The 12,035-nt window shown below is 40.1% G+C and overlaps 1 protein-coding gene across 7 annotated transcripts in view; it reads right to left on the bottom strand.

Annotated features, from left to right (window-relative positions):
• The window catches only part of LOC115214232 (mis18-binding protein 1), a 77,679-nt gene that overhangs the window by 21,540 nt on the left and 44,104 nt on the right, over positions 1-12,035 (bottom strand). For 3 of the 7 annotated variants that reach the window (XM_036504570.1, XM_036504569.1, XM_036504571.1), the window contains exons 14-15: positions 9,592-9,667; positions 4,526-4,725 (exon numbers count right to left, since the gene is read on the bottom strand). In XM_036504570.1, the coding sequence (XP_036360463.1) occupies positions 4,564-4,725; positions 9,592-9,667 (238 nt within the window). In that variant the 3' untranslated portion in view covers positions 4,526-4,563. Of the gene's footprint in view, positions 1-2,682; positions 4,726-9,591; positions 9,668-12,035 lie in introns of those variants that run through there. The other 4 variants (XM_036504572.1, XM_029783354.2, XM_036504568.1 and 1 more) reach the window with 2 other exon arrangements.

A 12,035-nucleotide genomic window follows, 5' to 3' on the forward strand; every position in this document is an offset into this window, starting at 1 on the left:
TTGCCCCAGTCCACTCAGTTGTAAAGGACTAACCCTGTGATTGACTGACGTTTCGTTCGGGAGGGGTGGGGGTTAATGGTTAAGTTGTTGACTCATGGTCGTAAGATTGTGGTTTCAATTCCTGTACCGAGCGATGCGTTGAATTCTTGAGCAAAACACTTCATCTTACATTACTCCAGTCAAACTCAGCTGGCAAAAATAAGTAATCCTACGACAGACCGGCGTCCCGTCCGCGAAATTATTTTCCCACGAGAGTTCCGGACCCCAGTTATGAACTCATTTGCATACAGCCAATCAGAGCTCAACTATCAAACTAATTTATGAGCGCATAACAAGTGATGAACGATAAGGTTACTTGGGTAAGGAATGATCATGCTTCTTTTCTCTTTTAATAATTCTTGTTGTTCTTGTCGTGTTCCAACCATGGCTGCCTCTGCGTAGTTATTTGTGTTGTTGTTTATTTCGTAAAGCAGTAAGGGGAGAGGGTTGCTATCACATCACCCTCTACCCACATTTTTCCCATCCACATCTAACAAAATCCGATAATAGGCATAGATGCAAATCTATCTAATTACTTGTCTCCTAAAATCGGGCATAACTTGGCGAACGGTCGACTTACAAAACCGTTCTTCGTCTTGAGTTTACTTGGTAGGGTATGCTTGTTAGTGGAGGCGCAATGGCCCAGTGGTTAGGGCAGCGGACTCGCGGTTTCGATTCCCAGACCGGGCGTTGTGAGTGTTTATTGAGCGAAAACACCTAAAAAGCTCCACGAGGCTCCGGCAGGGGGTGGTGGTGATCCCTGCTGTACTCTTTCACCACAACTTTCTCTCACTCTTACTTCCTGTTTCTGTTGTACCTGTATTTCAAAGGGCCGGCCTTGTCACTCTCTGTGTCACGCTGAATATCCCCGAGAACTACGTTAAGGGTACACGTGTCTGTGGAGTGCTCAGCCACTTACACGTTAATTTCACGAGCAGGCTTTTCCGTTGATTCGGATCAACCGGAACCCTCATCGTCGTAACCGACGGAGTGCTTCCAATGCTTGTTAACTTGACAACAAGGTCAAGGTGAGCTCTCATTGGCTGTATGCAAATGCGTTCATTACTGGGGTCCGGAACTCTCGTGGGAAAAAAATTCGCGTCCCGTCTAGGTGGGGAATTTATACGTCATGGAAACTGGGAAACCGATCCTTACGAGTCAGTACGACACAAGATGAAGAAAAATAAGTACTTATACGCCATAGAGACTGGGCAACTGCCTGGCTCCCAATCGGATACGACGGTAAGGGTTCGAGTTGATCCGATCACCAGAAAAGTTTGCTCGTGAAATTGATTGAGCACTCCACAAACACGCCTACCCTTGATTCTGCCACCTCGGTACCCTAATACTCTACAAACACGCCTACCCTTGATTCTGCCACCTCGGTACCCTAACACTCCACAAACACGCCTACCCTTGATTCTGCCACCTCGGTACCCTAACACTCCACAAACACGCCTATCCTTGATTCTGCCACCTCGGTACCCTAACACTCCACAAACACGCCTACCCTTGATTCTGCCAACGAGCCAACCCTAACGATTCTGCCACCTCGGTACCCAGTTTGGGAGTTTTTATTACCAACCCTGGAAAGGATGAAAGACAAAATCGACCTCGGCGGAATTTGAACTCAGAACAAGACGGACGAAATGTCGCTAAGCATTCTATCCGGCATGCTAACGATTCAGCATCCTCGCTACCCTCACTCTCTCTATCTTTTTTTTTTTTTTATGTTTTCAGTCGTGTTTGTTCGTCTGTTTGCTTGTCCGTGGACTAGATATCTCAAGAATCGGATGAAACTTTCAGGGATGTTTAGCCTTGTGACTGGCACAAACTGGTTAGATTCTGGGATTGATCCAGTACCGGACAAGGATTCTGGATTATTTTCCCGACATTTTTTTTACTTAGGTTTTGAGAGCGGTCAGGTTCATTTCTAGTATTCTCGTTTGTGAGAGCAGTCGAGTTTATTTCAGAAATTCTCATTTTAAAAATCTTCTCTGGCTAATCGTTGAAGTTTGCGCTGAGTGTTCATTATTATTTGCTTCAGTCAGTTGACTGCGGCCATGCTGGAGCCCCACCTTTAGTCGAACAAATTAACCCCAGAACTTATTCTTACACTGACATCGGTTGTCAAGTGATGTTAGGGGGGATAAACACACACACACATATATATATACACAACAGCCTTCTTTCAGTTTTCAAATCTACCAAATCCATTCACAAGGCATTGGTTGGCCCGAGACTATAGTAGAAGACACTTGCCCAAGGTACCATGCAGTGGGACTGAACCCATTTCCATGTGGTTAATAAGTAAGCTACTTACCAATCAGCCACTCCTGTGCTTATTGGTATATTTTTGTACACACACACGCGTGTATATTTGGGTGGGTGTGAGAGTGTGCTTGCCTCTAGTGCCAAAAAGCACTGCCACCAAAGCAGGTCGAATGTCCAATTAACCATTCCAAATTATCTGCATCCAAACAGCTGCACCTAATTACCTCATTCCAATCATTATGTGGCCAGTTGATTAGAAGATATAAATGATGGTGATACCCACACAATGGAGATCTGATGTTAAACCTTTTTTTTTTTTTACTCGTTTACCTAAAAATTTCAATTTAGTAGCGCAGATGAAACTTCATATTTATAACTAATTAACTTTATTTATGCGAAATAGTTGAAATATTTACAAATGGATGAATTAGAAACAATAAATGATGAAAATTAAAAAACTTGAATTAAGAACACAAGAAAATGTGAAGTCACTTTACCAATTTCATTCTAATGGTTCCCACATTTCTTGTTTATTGGGGTGAAGTTTTGTCGAATATCTATGCATATGTTTCTGAATAGGAACACACTGCATGTGTGTGTGTGTGTCTATGTGTGTATGTGCGTGTGTGTATCTATACAAGTTTGGTTACACAAACAAGAAAACAGAATTCTGTGTTTCATTTGCTCCATATATATATATATATATATAATATATATGTGTATGTTTTTTTTATAATTAATCTGCAGAAATTATAAAGTGACTCAAGGGGGCCAAGAATTTCATGCATCACTTTGTAACTTTTGCCAATTAATGATAAAAAGTACAAATATATATATGTATATATATATATATATATATATATATATGTATATATATAAGATGGACTCTCCTGTCGAAGACAACAAACAAGCATTCAGCTTTTGCCGAACGACTTGCACAAACGATTTGCTTATAGTGATCAAATGTTCATGCTGCACATCAGCTCACTTTCTCCATCAAATCGACATTGTCTGAACAACTGCACGGTGTGCCATGCATCAGGTGTTGAAGTCACCGCAGAGCAACGTGAGATGAAGTATTTTGCTCAAGAACACAACACACCACCCGGTCTAGGAATTGAAATCACGATAGCCAGATCATGAATGCAACATGCCAACCCCTAGGCCATTCGCCCTCATATCCAAACATACACACACACATATATATATATATTATCCGAAACAACCTGTTGCAGCTCTATGTGACTCAAAGTTTCATGGGCCACTAACAGAAACCTGTCTCCTTCAGATAGAGATTACCAGATTCGATAATCTATGCCTGAACAAAACAGGTTTCTGTCAGAGACCCATGAAGCTCCAAGTCACATGGAGCTGAATCAAACTGTTTCAAACACTACATACAACTCCATTCTACCACATGTGTTGAGTGCCATTTTCTTCCATTTGTCCACTCACTCATATACACATATACACATGCAATGAGGTTTCAGAATGCGAAATGGGTGTTTTTGGGGAGGGTTTTTTTTTCTTATATTCTTGTTAGAATTCTCCGTCAAAGGAGAATTACTAAACTGCCATTTTTAACATACAACAAACATTGACTGTGGCCATGCTGGAGCACCACCTTTAGTCAAACAAATTGACCCCAGAACTAAAAGTTTGTTGGTTAAAAGCGTTTAAAAAAAATTAAGAACAATTAATGATTTCTTTCAATTAAGAATGCAATTTCCAGTTTAAATGGCAGTGAAAACAGGGTACTTTAGCATTCATACTCCTGATAATATGGAGCACCGAAAGTTAAATGGAATCAAATGAAATGGTGTCAACCTGTTTTGCAGGGCGAATGACTGGTTTTAGACTTGTCGCATTTCGTGTGATGATTAATAAATTCTTCAAAGACAAGACAGGTGAGGAATGAAATTCTGATGGTTTTTTTTTTTGTTCTGTTATGAATGAGTATTTAATGATGACGGAATGGAATGAGATCACTTCACGTAGGAACTGAAAAGAACATTATCTTTTTTTTGCAGACCTTGTTTCAGTTGGAAGCAGTCTTGTTAATTATATTTTCACAGAAAGTAAATATAATACATCACCAAATACGATGAGATGGGATGAAACGGTGGGGAGTGTGTATGAAGGAACCCAATCACAGAAACTAAATGGAAACAGACAGGGTAGAATAACACAAGAGGCACGCATGCACACCTCTGTGTGTGTGGTTGAGGGTTCTTCGATCTATCTCGCCAATCAATTCGCGTCGCTGTCGGAGAAATAAGAGAGATGATCAGAGTCTTCAACTGCATTGGCTTTTGGTTTCATCGGGATATCATTAAGTTTGTTCAACTCGGCCACAAGGTCGAGTGATTTCACTTTTTTAGGTCCCTGCAAATTCTGGAGATCAAGTTTTTTCTGAAACAAACAAACAAAAAAAAGATATGCACAAAAATAGAAAACGGTAATAAAAAAATAAATAAAATATAACAGAATAAAAGAAAAAAGAGAATAAAAAGGAAAATATCGTATTTTCTGGCATACAAGTTGAACTTTCCAGACCAAAACACGTGGGTAGTCTTCATCATCATCATCATCATCGTTTCACGTCCGCTTTCCATGCTAGCATGGGTTGGACAATTTTGACTGAGGGCTGGCGAACCAGACGACCGCACCAGGCTCCAATCTTGATCTGGCAGAGTTTCTACAGCTGGATTCCCTTCCTAACACCAACCACTCCGAGAGTGTAATCGGTGCTTTTTACGAGCCACCAGCACGGGGCCAGTCAGGCGGTACTGGCAATGACCTCGCTCGAATCTTTTTACAAAACAAACACAGGTGCCAGTAAGGCGACGTTGGTAACGATCACACTCGAATGGTGCCCTTTTACGTGCCACTGGCACGGAGCCAGTTGGCTGCTCTGGCAACAATCACACTCGGCTGGTGCTCTTGGCACCTTACTAGCATGGGTAGTCTTATATATCAAAACAATTTGAGAAGCATCAAAAATTCCATATAAAATGTCGCAGGATTTTGTAAAATAGTTACTAAGTTAGAATTTTTACACTACAGGCTGATAATACACAGAAACCAGTCAGTACACTCTGTAAAGTGGTTGGCATTAGGAAGGGTACCCAGCTGTAGAAATCTTTCCAAAATAGACAACTAGAGCCTGGTGCAGTTCACCAGTTTGCCAGTCGTTATCAAATCGTCCAACCCATGCCAGCAAGGAAAATAGATGTTGAATTATGAGACGGATCTTTTCGCTTTGACCGGCAGTTTTTTAAAATAATTTCCATGTAACTAAACACTTTTAAACTTCGTATACTGGTAGAATGTGTTTATAAAACATCTTTTTCTCTTGGCTTTCTTGAGAAAATTCTATAGTTTGTAAGATATTTGTAAGATAATTTCTGCAATTTCAACCAATCAATGACGTCTATTGAGGTGAAAACATTCTCTGCTGTATGAAAATGTCCCTCATTTAAGAAACAGATTGGGTTTATTTACATTTCTGAAGAAAAAAAGATACCCTTTCCCCCACCCCTAACCCTAACCCTAAGATTGATACTAGGGTCATAATTATGGGTGACAATTTCATATGACACCGCTAGAAATTATTTTAAAAAACCGCCGGTCAAAGCAAAAAGATCCGATGATACTTATATTGACTTGTATGCCAGAAAATATGGTAATTACATTGTCATGTTAATTATTCCTAATCACCCTTATATAATGTGAGATAGCCATGTATATTCTTTATAGCAAGGCATACTTTATCCCCCTTCCCATCTTAAATACTCCTCTCCTCCACTACTTAGTCAATGAGGTTTTTTTTTCCGGTTCTTTTTCTGTCTTGGAAGTTACTTGGTGATCTCACTAGCACCAGCAGCTTGAGATAAGCACCCAGTATCATCATCATCATCATCGTTTAACATCCGTTCTCCATGCTAGCATGGGTTGGACGGTTTGACCGGGGATCTGGGAAGCCAGAAGGCTGCACCAGGCTCTGGTCTTATCTGGCAATGTTTCTACAGCTGGATGCCCTTCCTAACGCCAACCACTCCATAAGTGTAGTGGGTGCTTTTTACGTGCCACCTGCACTGGTGCCAGGCGAGGCTGGCATCGGCCACAGTCGGATTGGTGCACGTAAAATGCACCAATCCGACCGTGGCCGATGCCAGCCTCGCCTGGCACCAGTGCAGGTGGCACGTAAAAAGCACCCACTACACTCACCCAGTATACATTGTAAAGTGGCTGGCATTAGAAAGGGCACCCAGCTGTGAAAACCAGCTTGTCACAAACCTCTGGCTTGCCAGTCCCTGTCAAGCCATCCAACCAATGCCAGCATGGGAAATGGATGTTAAGTGATGGTGATGATGATGATGATGATGATCACCATCATCATCATTTTCAATTAATCATGCATTTTCTTGTAGCTTCAAAATTTCAAAGATGCAACTGAATATCTTTTTTTTTTTTTAATTAATTAATGACATTGTAGGGTAGGTGACGGAAGCCCCGGATCTGACCAGTTTGACCATAAGACATGTAGGGGTATTTGGGACTGATGTGAACCCCTTAAAAGCTGAAGGACCAAATCATGCTGTTAATTTGTGTCTCAGTATTGAATTAGTAATGAGATGAAGCTCAAAGAGTGGTAAATGAGTCCGTATTGTGTATACTGTAGCTCTCAGTCTCTTTGCTCTAATTCGTTTGTCTGTCCTTGTTTGTCCCCTCTATGTTTAGCCCCTTGTGGGTAGTAAAAAAACATACAAGTGGGAGCACTTGAACCAAGAGCATAGCCCTATGAGGCTGAATGGTCCTAGATACACCAAGTGTACATATATGCTTCTACTCTGTCTCAGCACTTCTTAAGATCCACTATCATCATCATTATCCTCATCATCATCACCAAAGATGATAGTGGACTTTCTGTAATATCTTTTATCTTTCACATGTTTCAATAATTAGACTGTGGCCATGCTGGGGCACCACCTTCAAGAATTTTACGTCAGAACAACTAAAGACTGACAGACAACTCAATAAGAGGAAAGTTAACCAAATTTGCTGGATAATGATGGTTTACCTAAGAAACACACAAAAAACCGTTAGATTCACTTCAACATTTAAATTTAATTTGTCAAAATATTTTCGTCGCTTTGAGACTGCGACCTGTTCACTGACAAAACTTCGTGATGCAGCACAAAGTTTTGTCAGTGAACAGGTCGCAGTCTCAAAGTGATGAAAATATTTTGACAAATTAAATTTAAATGTTGAAGTGAAACTAACGGTTTTTTGTGTGTTTCGTAAATGGCTTATAAACACCTTCCATGCTGCGATGGTTTATCTCTTCGGTATTTACACAAAAGGCGGCGAGCTGGCAGAAACGTTAGCACGCCAGGCGAAATGCTTAGCGGTAATTCGTCTGCGTTACGTTGTGAGTTCAAATTCCGCCGAGGTCGACTTTGCCTTTCATCCTTTTGGGGTCGATAAATTAAGTACCTATTTCTTTATTACCCACAAGGGGCTAAACGTAGAGGGGACAAACAAGGACAGATATAGGTATTAAGTCGATTACATCAACCCCAGTGCGTAACTGGTACTTAATTTATCGACCCCGAAAGGATGAAAGATAAAGTCGACCTCGGCGGAATTTGAACTCAGAATGTAACGGCAGACGAAATACCGCTAAGCATTTCGCCCGACTGCTAAGTACCAGTTATGCACTGGGGTCGATATAATCGACTTAATACCTATGTCTGTCCTTGTTTGTCCCCTCTGTGTTTAGCCCCTTGTGGGTAATAAAGAAATAGGTATTTACACAGAACATATCTGGCTCGTTCAAAGTCATTTTAAAAGTAAGCAATCAGATCATCAAACACAATGCATGATTAATTCAAAACAATGTGAATACATAAATGTTGTGTTTGACAGAGAAATCTGACTGCCATAAAGGGTTAATGTTTAAACTGGCCAGGTCCAGCCTCTCACACCTACCCTACAATGTCATTCTAAAAATATACAATTGCATCATCAAAGTCTCAAAGCTATGAGATTATTCAAGATTACTTCAAAACAAAGTGTATAGATAGGAATTACATTTGACAGAAACCTGAAAGCTAAAGGCTTAACCCTTTTGTTACCATATTTCTGTTGAGATACTCAGAGCCAGAGCCAGTTTCAGCCGGGTTGCTAACGAAAGGGTTAAGAATTGTTTCTTTATTATATATATTTTAACCTTTTGTTACCGTATTTCTGTTGAGTTGCTCTGTGTTTCTTTCAATTAATTTTACTTATAACAAAAAATTTAGTAAAATAACTTAGTTATCATTAAGTTGGTGTCAGGAACATAAATTGTGACTAAGATTTGATGGAGGATTTTAATTCAGAACTTATGAAAACAAGGCATTTGTACTACAGAGCCAGAGCCGGTTTCAGCCGGGTTGGTATCAAAAGGGTTAAGAATTATCTCTCTATTATATATTTTCACCCTTTTGTTACCATATTTCTTTTGGGATGATGTGTTTCTTTCAATTAATTTTAAATGTAACAAAGAATTTAGTAAAATAGCTTAGATATTATTAAGCTAGTATTAGGAACGTAAATTGTGACTAAGGTTTGGTGGAAGGTTTTAATTCAGAACTTTGTACTACAGAGCCAGAGGCGGTTTCAGGCAGGTTGGTATCAAAAGGGTTAATGTTTAAATCGGCCAAGTCCAGCCTCTCACACCTACCCTGCAATGTCATTCTAAAAAATAAACAATCACATCGTTGACATCTCCAAGCTATGAGACAATGCATGATTAATTCAAGACACTAAGAATGAATAAATATTAGATTTGACAGAAGAATCTGAAGTGTTATAGCAGGAATGACATGGAAACGGTAAAAATCTTCTCATTTGAGTGAAAACTGCTAGCTAAGATGTACAACTGAGATAGTAATTCACTGAAGATGAAAATACTATGCACCAGACTCATACATCTGATACAGACTAAAATATATTGCTAGAAATCTCAGACAATCCTCTAAATTAGACCAAGAATTCTGTCGCAATTCTGTAGACAATGCTAAAAGTAATAGATCTAATCTAAAGGAAAGTAACAACCAGAAATAGGCTACATAAATCCAAAATATATAAAGTACGTACACAAAGAAGTTAAACGAAAGCAAATAGTCTAAATGAGGTACGGTTTGACTGATGGAATTTTCAATAGAAAATACACAGATATCCCAAATAAATCAAAATAGTGAAGGAACAAAATAAATACGATCCACTAACATTGATCATTTTCAAGCGGCCAGCACCTTTCTTCTGATTCTTTTTAAAATTTTTAATGCAGTGAGTGGCATTATCCCTAGAAACAAACAAACAAACAAAAAAATTTTTTTTTTTTAAATTGAAAGACACAAGTTTTCTTGGTATGAACAGATATATAAAATACAGTTTGTACACAACATTTTCTGAATATGATTTACAATGAAAGAAACAACCTCGCAGCCCTCGTTTGCAAAGTGAGTCGGTCTTGGGGGTAGCATGTACAATGCTTTTGCTAATTAATTTAGGGGCCTGTAGAGCTGTGTGAGGAGACAATGACAGCCTGCTTCTAGAGTCTCTCACCTTAGGGCAGTGTTTCTCAACCTGTTTACCCTTGTGTAACCCTTAAAATAAATTACATGTCTCAAGGAACCCCTGCACAAAAAAAAAAATTATATACTGATATCTTCCTCATATTTTTTCATCATAGTTCACATGGTAAAGAGTGAGTATGTATGTATGTATGTATGTATGTATGTGTGTGGAGGCGCAATGGCCCAGTGGTTAGGGCAGCGGACTCGCGGTTTTGATTCCCAGACCGGGCGTTGTGAGTGTTTATTGAGCGAAACACCTAAAGCTCCACGAGGCTCCGGCAGGGGATGGTGGTGATCCCTGCTGTACTCTTTCACCACAACTTTCTCTCACTCTTACTTCCTGTTTCTGTTGTACCTGTATTTCAAAGGGCCGGCCTTGTCACTCTCTGTGTCACGCTGAATATCCCCGAGAACTACGTTAAGGGTGCACGTGTCTGTGGAGTGCTCAGCCACTTACACGTTAATTTCACGAGCAGGCTGTTCCGTTGATTCGGATCAACCGGAACCCTCGTCGTCGTAACCGACGGAGTGCTTCCCTAATGTATGTGTATTTGAATCAAAGAAACTGTGTTTTTTTGGTTTCTCTGGCATGGTCACAACTCCTGGTAGAAGCATCACCATCTTTTAAAAATCATTTTATATTGTCCTTAGGAGATTTGAGAAGGAATGGATGCTATGAAACATCTCACCTTACACTCTAACAAATCTCTGATCCACTACCCAAGTCTGGTACTCTGTTATGTGTGTGTGTGTGTGTGTGTGTGTGTGTGTGTGTGTGTATGTATGTGTGTACGTTTGTATGTAAGTATGTGTGTATGTATGTCTGTCTGTATGTGTGTATGTATGTCTGTCTGTCTGTATGTGTGTATGTATGTATGTCTGTCTGTATGTGTATATGTATGTGTGTATGTATGTCTGCCTGTCTGTGTGTATGTATGTGTGTATGTATGTCTGTCTGTCTGTATGTATGTGTGTATGTCTGTCTGTCTGTCTGTATGTGTGTATGTATGTCTGTCTGTATGTGTGTATGTCTGTCTGTCTGTCTGTATGTGTGTATGTATGTCTATCTGTCTGTATGTATGTGTGTATGTATGTCTGTCTGTCTGTATGCGTGTATGTATGTGTGTATGTCTGTCTGTCTGTATGTGTGTATGTATGTCTATCTGTCTGTCTGTATGTGTGTGTTTGTCTGTCTGTCTGCGTGTATGTATGTGTGTATGTCTGTCTGTGTGTGTGTATATGTATAGTTATATTACTTTTGATAACATAATAGATTAGATAGGATGATGTCTATATTACAATATTACATAATATGTTGTGCATGTCTAGTAATATAACAATCAGGAAATTAGCATTAGCTTATCTCACTCTTTCTCATGGAACTCCTAGGAACCTTTTATAGAACCCTAGGGTTCCAGGGAACCCCGGCTGAGAAACACTGCCCTAGATCCAGTGGCACATCGAAGATGCGACATTGAGCATATGACAGCTTGTGCAGCCTTCTCTTCTCCCCTCTAGATGTCACATTCTCAATGTTTCAGTGGTACTAACTTTCAACTGGTATATATATACTGGAGCAAGGTGAAATGAAGTGTCTTGCTCAAGGACACAATACGTCACCTGGTTAGGAATCTAACCTATGACCTTACGATCATTTACCCGTCATCCTGACCACTAGGTCATACACTCAATGCCTCAGTTCAACAGGCCGTTCATAGGTATCATGGGTAGGTAAATTACAAGTGGGAGCTGGCAAAACCGTTAGCACGCCGGGCGAAATGCGTAGCCGTATTTCGTCTGCCGTAATGTTCTGAGTTCAAATTCCGCCGAGGTCAACTTTGCCTTTCATCCTTTCGGGGTCGATAAATTAAGTACCAGTTACGCACTGGGGTCGATGTAATCGACTTAATTCGTTTGTCTGTCCTTGTTTGTCCCCTCTCTGTTTAGCCCCTTGTGGGTAGTAAAAAAACATACAAGTGGGAGCACTATGTGATTAACAAGTGTTTTGAACCAAGAACATAGCCCTTATGAGGCTGAATGGTCCTAGATACACCAAGTGTACATATATGCTTCAGCTCTGTCTCAGCATTTCTT

Source organism: Octopus sinensis, linkage group LG7 (genome assembly GCF_006345805.1).
Source record: "Octopus sinensis linkage group LG7, ASM634580v1, whole genome shotgun sequence".
Taxonomy (NCBI): domain Eukaryota; kingdom Metazoa; phylum Mollusca; class Cephalopoda; order Octopoda; family Octopodidae; genus Octopus; species Octopus sinensis.